This window comes from Crocodylus siamensis, chromosome 6, assembly GCF_052110815.1.
Source record: "Crocodylus siamensis isolate JL-2025a chromosome 6, ASM5211081v1, whole genome shotgun sequence".
Taxonomy (NCBI): domain Eukaryota; kingdom Metazoa; phylum Chordata; order Crocodylia; family Crocodylidae; genus Crocodylus; species Crocodylus siamensis.
The window spans coordinates 2,057,136-2,067,541 of NC_143400.1; the positions used below are offsets into that span (position 1 = coordinate 2,057,136).

The 10,406-nt window shown below is 64.5% G+C and overlaps 2 protein-coding genes across 5 annotated transcripts in view; both read left to right on the forward strand.

Annotated features, from left to right (window-relative positions):
* COQ8B (coenzyme Q8B) overlaps positions 1-382 on the forward strand; it is a 2,939-nt gene extending 2,557 nt beyond the window's left edge. Inside the window, exon 9 of the mRNA XM_090051425.1 lies at positions 261-382. Within this exon, the coding sequence (XP_089907551.1) occupies positions 261-382 (122 nt within the window). The remainder of the gene's footprint in view (positions 1-260) is intronic.
* Positions 282-10,083, forward strand: DPF1 (double PHD fingers 1). 4 transcript variants are annotated; one of them, XR_016442914.1, is made up of 12 exons: positions 282-774; positions 1,538-1,698; positions 1,865-1,957; positions 2,054-2,181; positions 2,267-2,356; positions 2,496-2,574; positions 2,705-2,836; positions 4,301-4,351; positions 4,999-5,061; positions 8,608-8,720; positions 9,169-9,250; positions 9,826-10,083. XR_016442914.1 is itself a non-coding variant. In XM_090051260.1 (12 exons), exons 1-12 carry the CDS (start codon positions 692-694, stop codon positions 9,894-9,896), a joined length of 1,161 nt encoding a protein of 386 aa, XP_089907386.1. In that variant the 5' UTR covers positions 404-691; the 3' UTR covers positions 9,897-10,081. The 4 variants fall into 4 exon arrangements, 3 of the variants coding, with proteins under 3 accessions (XP_089907386.1, XP_089907385.1, XP_089907384.1); XM_090051260.1 differs by having other exon boundaries at positions 404-774; positions 1,865-1,972; positions 9,826-10,081; XM_090051259.1 differs by having other exon boundaries at positions 404-774; positions 4,942-5,061; positions 9,826-10,081.
* The last annotated feature ends 323 nt before the right edge of the window (positions 10,084-10,406 follow it).

Genomic DNA, 10,406 nt, shown 5'->3' on the forward strand with positions numbered 1-10,406 from the left:
GCAGCGCCTGGCGCATGCGAGGGCCCTGATGCTGGCAGTGCCTGGCATCAGGGCCCTGACCCTGGGGGGACTAGGCAGTGCCTGGCATGAGGGCCCCGATCCGGGGGGGACTAGGCAGCGCCTGGCATGAGGGCCCCGATCTGGGGGGGACTAGGCAGCGCCTGGCATGAGGGCCCCGATCCGGGGGGGACTAGGCAGCGCCTGGCATGAGGGCCCCGACCCTGGGGGGGGGATCCTGGCGGCCCCGACTCCGGCTGCAGCGCCTGGCATGAGGGCCCCGATCCGGGGGGGACTAGGCAGCGCCTGGCATGAGGGCCCCGATCCGGGGGTGGGATCCCGGCGGCCCCGACTCCGGCTGCAGCGCCTGGCACACGCAGGGTAACCCCGAGCCTGCCGGTGCCTGCCCTCCCCCCCCCCCCGACAGCCCCCCCCGCTCGCCGCTGCCAACCAATCTGTGGCCTCCCGGGGGGGCGGGCCTTGCAGCTGTCAAACGCAAGGCATGCTGGGACCTGTAGTCCCCGCACCCGCCCTCGTAGCCCCCCCTCTTCCTTCCCCCCCACTGCGGCGATGTGCAAAGCTGGGGGGGGGCTGGCTGGAGGGGGCTGGGGGGGCTGGACTGCATCCCCCGGCATGCACCGGGGCGGGGGGGCCGCCCCCGCCCCCCCGCCCCCCCGCTGCGGGCTGGGAATGAATGAAATCGCCCCGGATTCCGATGCGAGAAGTGAAAACCCCACCGTGCAAAATGGCCACGGCGGTGCACAAGCCGCTGGAGGGGTGAGGCGGGGGCGGCTGCGGGCGCCCGTGCGGGCGGGGCGGGGGGGCCGCCCGCCGCCCGCCGCCCCCCGGCGTGGGCGCGGGAGGGTGTCGCTGGGCCCGGAGCCCGCTCCCTGCACGGCCTGGGCGGGGGCACCTCGGGCCGGGGTCGTGCCCTGGGGTCGCCGGGGGGGGGGGGGGGGCGTCCGCGGCCCGGCCCCTGCTCCAGCCCCCGCCCCAGGCGGCCGGGTGCCCGGCTCGGCAGGGAAGGGGGGGTGTGGGGGGGGGTTGGGGCGGGCGCCGGGGTCCGCGCCGTGCCCCGAGCCGGCGCGCGTGGGGCAGGGCTTGGGTGTGGGCACCCTCGTGTGCGGCGCGGCAAGGGTTAAACGGGGGTCAGCTTGGGATGCCCCCCTGGCGGGAGCCTAGGGGGTCACCCGGGGTCGTCTGAGCTCCCGCGGCGCCCCTCCCTCCCGCCCCCGGCACAGGTGCCGGCGCCGACCCCTCGGCCAGCGCCGGCGAGAGGTCACAGGTCACCCCAGGGTGGCCGTGCAGTCAGAGACCTTTGCGCTGCTGGGGGCGGGGGGGCACAGCTCATCCCCGGGGGGTCCGTGCCGCCTGCTGGGTCCAGGCCCTCAAGGAGCCAGCGCGGGGTCCTCTCCCGGGCGCCCGGGTCCCGAGGCTGCTTGGAGTCACGGTGGCGGGGGCAGGGGCAGACCGGGGGGTCAGGGCCGGTGGGAGGGGTGCAACGGGGCCTGGCAGGGGCCTGACCCCCCGCCCCCGCCAGCCTGGGCGAGGACTTCTACCGCGAGGCCATCGAGCACTGTCGCAGCTACAACGCGCGGCTCTGCGCCGAGCGCAGCATGCGCCTGCCCTTCCTCGACTCGCAGACCGGCGTCGCCCAGAGCAACTGCTACATCTGGATGGAGAAGACCCACCGTGGCCCCGGTAAGACCCCCCCCCCCGCCGCTGCCCCCCAAACCGGGCCCTGCCGGGGCCCCTCACCCCCGACCCGCGGCCCCCTACCCCCCAGCCCTGCTACGCTGGGGGCCAGGCTGGCTCGGCTGGGTTGCGCGGGGGGGGGGGGTCTCCAGGCTCACGCTGCGCCCCCCAGGCCTGGCCCCGGGGCAGATCTATACCTACCCGGCCCGCTGCTGGCGCAAGAAGCGGCGACTGAACATCCTGGAGGACCCGCGACTGCGGCCGTGTGAGTTCAAGATCGGTAAGGACCGCGGTGGGGGGCGGCTGGGGGCTAGGGCCGGGGTCCGGCCGGCTCTGACGTGCCCCCCCACCGCCCCCCCAGACTGCGAGGCGCCCCTGAAGAAGGAGGGGGGGCTGCCCGAGGGGCCGGTGCTGGAGGCGCTGCTCTGCGCCGAGACGGGCGACAAGAAGACGGAGCTGAAGGAGGAGGAGATGGTGCTGGACTGTCAGGTGGGACCCCCCCGCCCCACTGGCCCCCCACGGGGACCCCTGCCCCAGGCAGGTGCCCTAGAGCGACCCCCCCTCCCCATTGCAGAAGCCCCCCATGGGCGAGTTCCCGCACGACCTGGAGGGCGACGACCTGGACGACGACCTCCCGCGGAGGAAGAACAAGGCCAAGGGCAAGGTCGGGGGGGCCGGGGGGGCCCTGCCACCCCAGGTCCTGGGATGGGGGTTGGGGTCTGGCCCGGCGGGTCCTGAGGTGCGAAAGCAGGGAGGTGGGGGGAGTCTCCCCGCAAATTTGAGTCTCCCCCCCAACCCCCCAGGCATACGGGATCGGGGGCATGCGCAAGAGGCAGGATGCGGCCACGCTGGAGGACCGGGACAAGCCCTACGTCTGCGACAGTGAGTGTGGGACCCGGGTGTCTGGGGGTGTGGGGTGGTTGTGGTCTCAGGGCCCCCACAGCTCCCAGTGCGGGGGGAAGCGAACCCAGGCGTCCGGGCGGGGGCTCTGACCGTGTGTCCACCCCCCCAGTCTGCGGGAAGCGCTACAAGAACCGCCCGGGGCTGAGCTACCACTACACGCACACGCACCTGGCCGAGGAGGAGGGCGAGGAGCCGCCCGAGCGCCACGCGCTGCCCTTCCACCGCAAGAACAACCACAAGCGTGAGCAGGGCCTGCTCCTGGGGGCGTGCGTGCATGTAGCCGTGCACACGGGTGTGCCTCTGTGTGCGGGCATGTATGGGTAGAGATGTGTGTGTTGACATGCCTCTGTGTGTGTGTGTGTGCACAAGCGTACATGTATGTCTCTGTTCACATGGGTGTGGCTGTGGGTGTGTGCACACATGTGTGTGCATGCATGTGTGGGCTTGCAATGCATGTTTCTGTGCACATGTGTGTGTTTGTGTAGGTGTGTGCATTCGTGGGTATACATACATATCTCTGTGCATCTGTGGACATATCTGTGTGTGCGTGGGGGGGCATGTATTTGTTCCTGTGCACATTTGTGTATGCATGTGGAGCTGTGTGTGTGTGTGTGTGTGTGTGTGTGTGTGTGTGTATGAGTATACATATGTGGATGTTCTTGTATATCTCCATGCACATCTGTATGCACATGTGGATGTCACGTGCCCATGTCACCATGCACGTGTGGGCATGCATGTGTTTTCACATCCATGTACCCACGTGTGCATACATGTGGGTGTACGTAAGTCAGCATCTTCATGTACATGTGTGTGCACCTACATGTGGGGGGTATGCATGCATGTGCCCATGTGTGCGTGTATGTGCCTGTCTGTGGACCCGTGTGTGTGTGTGTGTGTGCGTGCATACATGCATACAGGTCTATGCACCTGCATGCCAGTGTGTGTGTGCATGCATGTGCTTGTGTGTGAGATGCATGGGCCAGGGCACACGTGCGCATTTCTGCACCTGTGTGTGTGCTCAGCATGTGGCAAGTATCCGGGGGGGGTCTGGGCCCCACCCCAGAGGGAACCCAGGTGTCCAGTGGGAAGGCCGGGGACACGCAGGGGCAGGTGGCGGGGCACAGCCACCTCCTCCATCCATCCCCTGCCTCCCATGATGCTTTGTGGGTGGAAGCCGGGGCGGAGGGGGTGGGGGCCATGCCGTGGGGAGCTGGGCCCCCCCCCGCCGCCATCTCCCCGGCTCCGCTGGTTTCCATGGCAACCGGCAGGCTGGCACGACGGCAACACACAATGAGGCCCTGGGCGCACCCGTGGGGGGAGGGGCGGCTCCGGGGGGAGACGGGGGGGGGGGGGCCCCAACACCTTGGTTCCCAGCAGGGGGCGGGGGCGGGGGGGGTCCCTGCTGCCTGGATGGGCCATTGGTGAGCATCATCCACACAGGCCAGCCCAAAATGGGGCGGGGGGGAAGGTGGGCCTGCAATTGGGGGGGGCCGCTGGTCCCCCTCACTTCCAACCCGCAGCCCCTGCCCCCCCGTGGCCCTGCAGTGGCCCTCACTCCCGACCCGCAGCCCCCAGTTCCTCGGGGGGCGCTTGTCTGGGGGGGGTAGGTGGGGGGGCAGGGGAAAGGGGGGCCGGGCTGGGGTGGGGGGGCGCCGCGGCCTCTGGCTGCTTCACGCTCTCGTTCTCTTTGCTGTTCCCCCCGCAGAGTTTTACAAAGAGTTGAACTGGGTCCCCGAAAACCAGCGCAGACACACAGGTAACCCGCCCGGCGCCTCCGGGGGGGCAGGGCCTGGGGGGCCGGGGCCGGCGCGGGTCTCCACCGGGCCCTCAGGCCAGGGGCAGATCAGGGCCCTGCAGAGGGAGGAGGTTGCTGAGACCCCCACTGGCTCCTTATACTCAGGGTGGGGGTGAGCAGCGGGGAGCAGAAAGCAGAGCAGTGGCTAAGGCAAAGAGTAGAAAGAGCAGCAAACTGAATGCAGGGCAGGGAGCAGAAAGCGGCTCAACACAGCGGGTGGGTAGCCGAAGGGCCGGGGGGGTGAAAGAGCAACGGGTGGGGCAGGGAGCACTAAGCAGAGCAGGGGATGGAGCAGGAGTCCAGGGAAGAGAATGGAAAGCAGGGCAGGGGATGAGGTAGGGGCCTAGGGCAGGGAGCAGAAAGCAGAGCAGGGAGCAGAAAGCAGAGGAGCGCCGGGGCAGGGGCCCCGGCCGCCGGTTGCATCCTGCCCCGGTGCCGCGGCGGCACCGCTCCACGACGCGGCGTCCCCGGGTGGGCCAGCGGGAGCGCGGGGCCTCAGCCTGGCCCTGACCTCTGACCTCTGACCTGGGCTCCTCCTTGCTGTTTTACAGCTAAGAAAGCACCGGACGGCACGGTCATACCAAACGGTTATTGTGATTTCTGTCTAGGCGGCTCGAAGAAAACCGGCTGCCCCGAGGACCTCATCTCCTGCGCCGACTGCGGACGCTCCGGTAACGCCCCGGCGCGGGGCCGGGGCCGGGTGGGGCGTGCCCCGCGGCACCCTGGGAAGGCGTTGGCAGGGGTGGGTGTCCCCCCTTGTGACAGCGGGGCAGAGGACGATAGACCAGGCCTCGCGGGTAATGGGCACGCACTGCTGAGGCCTTGTGGAGCCCGGAGCATTGTGGGTAGGAGGTGTGAAGCAGAGGATGCAGAGGCATTGGGGAGCAGTCACAGTGCCCCACAGCATTGTGGGTAACGGGTGCAAAGCAGGAGGCTCCCAGGGCCTGCTGGGAAACAGGAGAACACAGAGGCATTGTGGGTAGGAGCTCTGGGTAGCCCCTTTGCTCCACATTGCTCTGATTGGTCGGCAGCCGGGAGCACGTGGGTGGGCGTGTGTCTGTGAGCGCACACCTCTGTGCAGTGCTTGGGCCCTTTGTGCAAGTACACATGTGTGCAAGTGTGTCATGGCTGTGCACCTGCACATATATCAGTGTGTGTGTGTGTAGGTGGGTGTCTGTGAGTATACATGTGCATATGTATGTGCATGTGTGTGAGGGTGGGAATGTGCATGTGTGTTGTGTGTGTGTGTGTATGCAGGAGTGTGTGCATGTGTGTGTGTGTGTGCACGCATGCATGTGTGTGGGTGGTCAGGAGTGCACCTGCATGCATGTAGCTGTATGTGTACACCTCTACATGTCTGTGCGCGCGCATGTGCTTCTCTACTGCATGTATGTGCATGCCTGTGTGTGTATGCGAATGCACACGTATGCCTGCATGTGGGTACACGTCTGCATGCATGTGTGCACTTGCGTGAGTGTGCCCATGTGTGCACATGCCCTGCCCCGTGTTTTGGGGGGGCTCCCTGCAGTGCCTCCCTCAGCTCTGCCGGAGCACGGGCGGCCTCCAGGCCACGGGGTAGGAGCCTCAGCGGGCTTTGAGTCTGTCGGGTCTCAGCTTGTGGGGGGGGGTCTTTGCCCCCTGGGGCTGGGGCTGCCCATACTGCCCATACTGAGGGGCACTCTGAAGTGCTTGGGATGAGAGTACAAGGCAGTCGAGGGGAAAGAGACTTAACGGTGGGGGTCTGCTACAGACCTCCCAACCAGGGAGAGGAGCTTGACCAGGAACTCCTGGGTCAGCTCACAGGGGCAGCGAAGGCTATGGATGTGGGAGCCATGGGGGCCTGAGCTTCCCGGACATGTGCTGGGAAGAGCAGTCGGCCAGGTCTGACCGCTCACGTCAGTTCTTGGCCAGAGTGCAGGACCTCCATCTAACCCAGGAGGTGCACAGTCCCACCAGGGGAGACGCCTTGTTGGACCTGGCGCTGGCCACGGGTGATGACCTGGTGAGGGGGCTGCGGGTGACGGGCCACCTGGGCGACAGTGATCATCGCTTGCTGGAATTCACCATCCAGCGTAAGGCGGCAAAGGGCTGCAGCAAGGCAACAGCCCTAGACTTTAGGAGGGCTGACTTCAACAAGCTAAGGAGGATCGTTGGGGAAGCGCTGAGGACCCAGAGGGGAAGGGAGCCAGATGTCCAAGGTGAGTGGTTGCTCCTTAAGGAGACGATCCTCCATGCCCAAAGGGAGGTAATCCCAACAAGGGTTAAAGGGAGCAGGAGGGCACATAAACCCCCATGGCTCACTAGGAGCATCCGGGAATGTCTCCTTGCTAAAAAGGAGGCTTACACCCAATGGAAAGAAGGGGTCATCACCAGGGAGGGCTATTCTGTAGTTGCTCCGGGATGTAGGGGGGAGTCAGGAATGCCAAGGCAGAGATGGGACTGGGACTGGCTTCCCAGATTAAGGACAATAAGAAGTCCTTTTTTAAATACGTAGGAGGTAAAAAGAAGGTCCCGGGTAACGTGGGGCCCTTGCAGGACGCGATGGGAAACTTGGTCGTCACACCAGATGGCAAAGCTAACATGTTTAACGATTTCTTTGCCTCCGTCTTCCTAAGTAGGGACCAGAACAGCCACCGCCCTGCTGGGCGCCCTTGGGCCCCGGGGGAGGCACGCCTGGGCCACGGGTTAGCGAGGAGTTAGTTAGGGAGCTTCTGGAGGGGCTGGGCGTGTTCAAGTCAGCCGGCCCGGACAATCTCCACCCTAGAGTCCTTAAGGAATTGGCCGAGGTCATTGCAGGACCCCTGGCACGGCTGTACGAGCACTCGTGGTGCTCTGGTGAGGCACCGGAGGACTGGAAGAGGCCAACGTGGTTCCCATCTTCAAAAAAGGCAGGAAGGAGGACCCGGGAACTATAGGCCTGTTAGTCTTACCTTGGTCCTGGGGAAGCTGTTCGAGAAAATTATGCTGGCACACATCCAGGAGGGGCCAGCAGGGGACTGCATGCTTGGGGGCAACCAGCACGGGGTCATCAGTGGCAGGTCCTGTCAGACCAGCCTGGCGGCCTTTTACAATCAGATCACCAGATCATTAGACGCAGGGGGAGCAGTGGGCATCGTCTTCCTGGACTTCCGGAAGGCCTCGACACTGTCTCTCACCCTGTTCTCATTAAGAAACTGTGGGCTGAGGTGTAGACACCCGCACAGTCAGATGGGTCGCCAACTGGCGGGAGGGCCGCACCCAGAGAGCGGTGGTGGACGGGTCCTTCTCAGCCTGGAGGGACGTGGGCAGTGGGGTCCCCCAGGGCTCGGTACTCGGGCCCGCACTGCTCAACATCTTCATTGGTGACTTGGACGAGGGGGTAAAAAGCACCTGTGGGGGGACGTGGGCACACTGGGAGGAAACAACAGGCTACAATCGGCCCTAGACAGGTTACAGGGGTGGGCGAACGAGAATAGGATGGGTTTCAGCACAGACAAGTGCAAGGTGCTGCACCTGGGGAGGAACAACCGGCACCACACCTACAGGCTGGGGGACTCTCCTCTTGTCAGCACAGAGGTGGAAAAGGATCTTGGAGGCATCATTGACTCCAAGATGAACACGGGCCGGCAGTGTGGGGACGCGGTCAGGAAGGCCGACCGCACCTTGTCCTGCATCCACAGATGCATCTCGAGCAGGTCCAGGGGGGTGATCCCCGCCTCTCTGCGGCACTGGTCAGGCCGCAGCTGGAGGACTGCATCTGGTTCTGGGCGCCGCACTTCAAGAGGGATGTGGACAGCATGGCAAGGGTCCAGAAGAGGGCTACTCGCTATGGGACCTGAACCTGTTCAGCCTCCACAAGAGAAGGCTGAGGGGGATCTAGTGGCCTGTTACAAACTAGTCGGGGGGGACCAGCAGGCACTGGGGGAGTCCCTGTTCCCCCGAGCACGGCCAGGAGTGACCAGGAATAACGGTCACAAGCTGGCAGAGGGCAGGTTTAGGCTGGATATCAGGAGGCGCGACTTCACGGTCAGGGCGGCTAGGGTCTGGGACCGACTTCCAAGTGAAGTGGTGCAGGCTCCTACCCTGGGGGTGTTTAAGAGGAGGCTGGATGAACACCTTGCTGGGCTTGTTTCACCCCAGTACTCTTTCCTGCCATGGCGGGGGGTCGGACTAGATGATCTGCTCAGGTCCCTTCTGACCCTAGAAACTATGAAACTATGACCCCTGTGCCCCCCCAGGCCATCCATCCTGCTTGCAGTTCACGGTGAACATGACGGCAGCCGTGCGCACCTACCGCTGGCAGTGCATCGAGTGCAAGTCCTGCAGCCTCTGCGGCACCTCCGAGAACGACGTGAGCGCCCCCCACCCCCCAAAACTCCCCCGACCCCCATCAAATCTCTCTGACTGGCCTGAGCCAGGGAAACCCTGCCCAGAGCCCCTTTGACCCCCCCCAAAATGCCCCACCAGATCCCCTAATGCTCCTCAAAATGCCCCAGACCCCCCCCACAACAGCCACTAGTCTCCCCGGACCCTCCCCACCAGTGTGAGCCTAGGGAATACCCACCCCAAGCAGTATGACCCCCCCCAACTTCCCCTGACCAGCATGAGCCCCTGCAAGAACGACATTAGCCTGGGGAGCCCATCGCAAGCCTTCCTGCCCCCAGGAAGATGGGAGCCAGGGGTGCACTCGCCCCCCCCCCCATCTTGACAGGAGTTGCCATGCCCTCTAGGACCCATGTGACCTCCCACTACCCCCACACCTCCAGCACCCCCCCATGCTGCTCCGTTTCCTCCCCCAGGACCAGCTGCTGTTCTGCGATGACTGCGACCGGGGCTACCACATGTACTGCCTCAGCCCCCCCATGGCTGAGCCCCCCGAGGGTAAGCACCCTCACCTGGGGGGTTGTGGGGGGTCAGGGGTTTTGGGGGGAGCAGGGTGGGGTGCAGGCCTGGGGCTAGGTGTGTCCCCTGTGGAGGAGGGAATAAGGGGGGAAGGGTGTGCCCTGGGTCATGGCTCCGCCCGTGTGCAGATAGGTATGTGATGTGTAAGTTTGTGCAAGTACACACACACACACACACACACACGTTTTTATATATAGGCATATGTGCATGTGTAGGTGTACATACACACGTCTGTCTTTACACATACGTGTGTGTATACACACACACACACACACACACTGTGCATATGTGTGGGTATGTACACATTTGTACACACATGCATGAATACACACATAATATGTGTATCTATACACACCCCCACGTTCCTGTGTGTATATGTGTATGCACCCCCACATACGTGGGTGAGTATATACACGTGGGTGGGTGTATATGTATACACCCACACACAGCTGTGTATACACGCGTGGGGGTGTGCACACATGCCCATGGGAGGGAGCTGGGGGGAAGCACGCCAGGTGCCCCCGTCTCAGCTGTGCCCCCATCACGCCCCCCAGGGAGCTGGAGCTGCCACCTGTGCCTGCGGCAGCTGAAGGAAAAGGCCTCTGCCTACATCACGCTCACCTAGACCCCCGCGTCGCTAGGAGCCCTGTGGAGGGGGGGCATGCGGCAGGAGCCCACCCGCCCCTCACAACCCAGAGCCCCGGGACTGCCCCCCCAGAGTGGGCCTACCCCCCCGTCAGCCAAAATCCTGCTCAAAGCCATAATCTGGGGGGGACCCAGGCTAGGAGGTAGGGGGGTTTATGGGGGGTCATGGTGGGGAGGGGTTGCATGATGTCATGTCTTTTTTTTGCCCCCCCCAGGAGCACTTGGGGCCTGCACTGGGGGGAGGGCATTCCCCAAGCCCTGCGCCCCTTCTCTGGGGGGGTAGTATTTGGAGGGGGGTATTTATTTTAATACACAACTGCCCGTGTCCGTGGTTCGTCTGGAGCTTCTGGTGTTTCTGGGGTGGGGGGGGTGCAACGAGAGAAGAAAAAAAAAGAGAACGGGGAAAGAGATGGGGAAAGGTTAAAAAAATTATGTAAATTCAGTGCCCTGTCCTGGATGGGGGGGCAGCGTGGGGGGGCAAGGGGTCTCC